The sequence below is a fragment of the Pholcus phalangioides genome, unplaced genomic scaffold, assembly GCF_987345545.1.
Source record: "Pholcus phalangioides strain wild (caught in Gottingen) unplaced genomic scaffold, Ppha-v1.0 ptg000004l_1, whole genome shotgun sequence".
Taxonomy (NCBI): domain Eukaryota; kingdom Metazoa; phylum Arthropoda; class Arachnida; order Araneae; family Pholcidae; genus Pholcus; species Pholcus phalangioides.
In genome coordinates this window covers 46370349-46371290 of record NW_028301597.1, presented here as the reverse complement: position 1 = coordinate 46371290, position 942 = coordinate 46370349, and the positions used below count along the sequence as shown (strand labels likewise).

Genomic DNA, 942 nt, shown 5'->3' with positions numbered 1-942 from the left:
ATGTCGGAAAATAGACGTAAAGTACAATTCTCGTTCGATGATCCACCGACCGAGCTTGCGCCTCTATCTTATGACACGCAATATTCGGATTTCGTGATCAAAGTGAAGTCCAAGACGTTTCCTGTTCATCGCTTTGTCCTGAAAGCTCGTTCGAAATACTTCGAAAAGATGCTCGAAACGGACATGCGTGAAAAAAGAGACGGATTCGTCAAAATCCTGGGCTACGAACCAGAAATCGTGAGTGAAATGATTAACTTTCTATACACTAAAGAAATTCCCAGTGACATCAGCATAGAAACGGCAGTTGAGCTCTTCAGAATCGCGCATGAGCACGATGTGACCGAGCTGAAGGAGCATATCGTTGGACACTTGCTGAGAAAAGAAATGGATATCGCCAGTGTGGTCGCCATGTTGAGAGTCGGTGTGCGTTACAAGGTGGAATCACTGAAATACAAAGCGATTGTTTACTTTTGTCAGACGGTCAACCAGTGTGACGTCTACCTACCGGAAGTAGTTGAAATTCTGAAAGAGGACCCTTCCATTCTGAGAGACATTATTAACACTGTTAAAAAATCTTATGAACCGAAAGTTATTAGGAGGGTCGGGCCATATTGGCCGTCGTAAATACAGCGTACCCCTGCAATGAGCAAAGCTGACTTAGAAGGTGATGATAGACAATATTATGTATTAGATTTGACATTAATTATTATTATGACATTGCTTATTAATTCTGATGTAATTCTTATGCTGGTGTGAAGCGTTACAACATGCCATGGTGTGTATCAATGATTTTCCAATTATTTTGCCTCATTACGCTAAAGTAGATTGAATAGTTTCATTTGGCTTACGTGGTTATTTTTGTTTGCTTCCTAATGTTCTTGTTGAAATTTCAATTTTATTTGCATTTGTACTGAATTAAACTGAAAAAGTTTCTCGAAGTTT

General features: G+C 39.6%; 1 protein-coding gene across 1 annotated transcript; it reads left to right on the top strand.

Moving 5' to 3' along the window:
- On the top strand, nucleotides 1-624 carry LOC149087708 (BTB and MATH domain-containing protein 40-like). The gene has a single exon (XM_089231961.1). The coding sequence runs from the start codon at nucleotides 1-3 to the stop codon at nucleotides 622-624; it is 624 nt and encodes a 207-aa protein (XP_089088087.1).
- Nucleotides 625-942: the final 318 nt, after the last annotated feature.

Excerpts from the sequence above, each read along its gene's own strand:
- LOC149087708 (XM_089231961.1), top strand. The coding sequence starts at position 1 with ATGTCGGAAAATAGACGTAAAGTACAATTCTCGTTCGATGATCCACCG.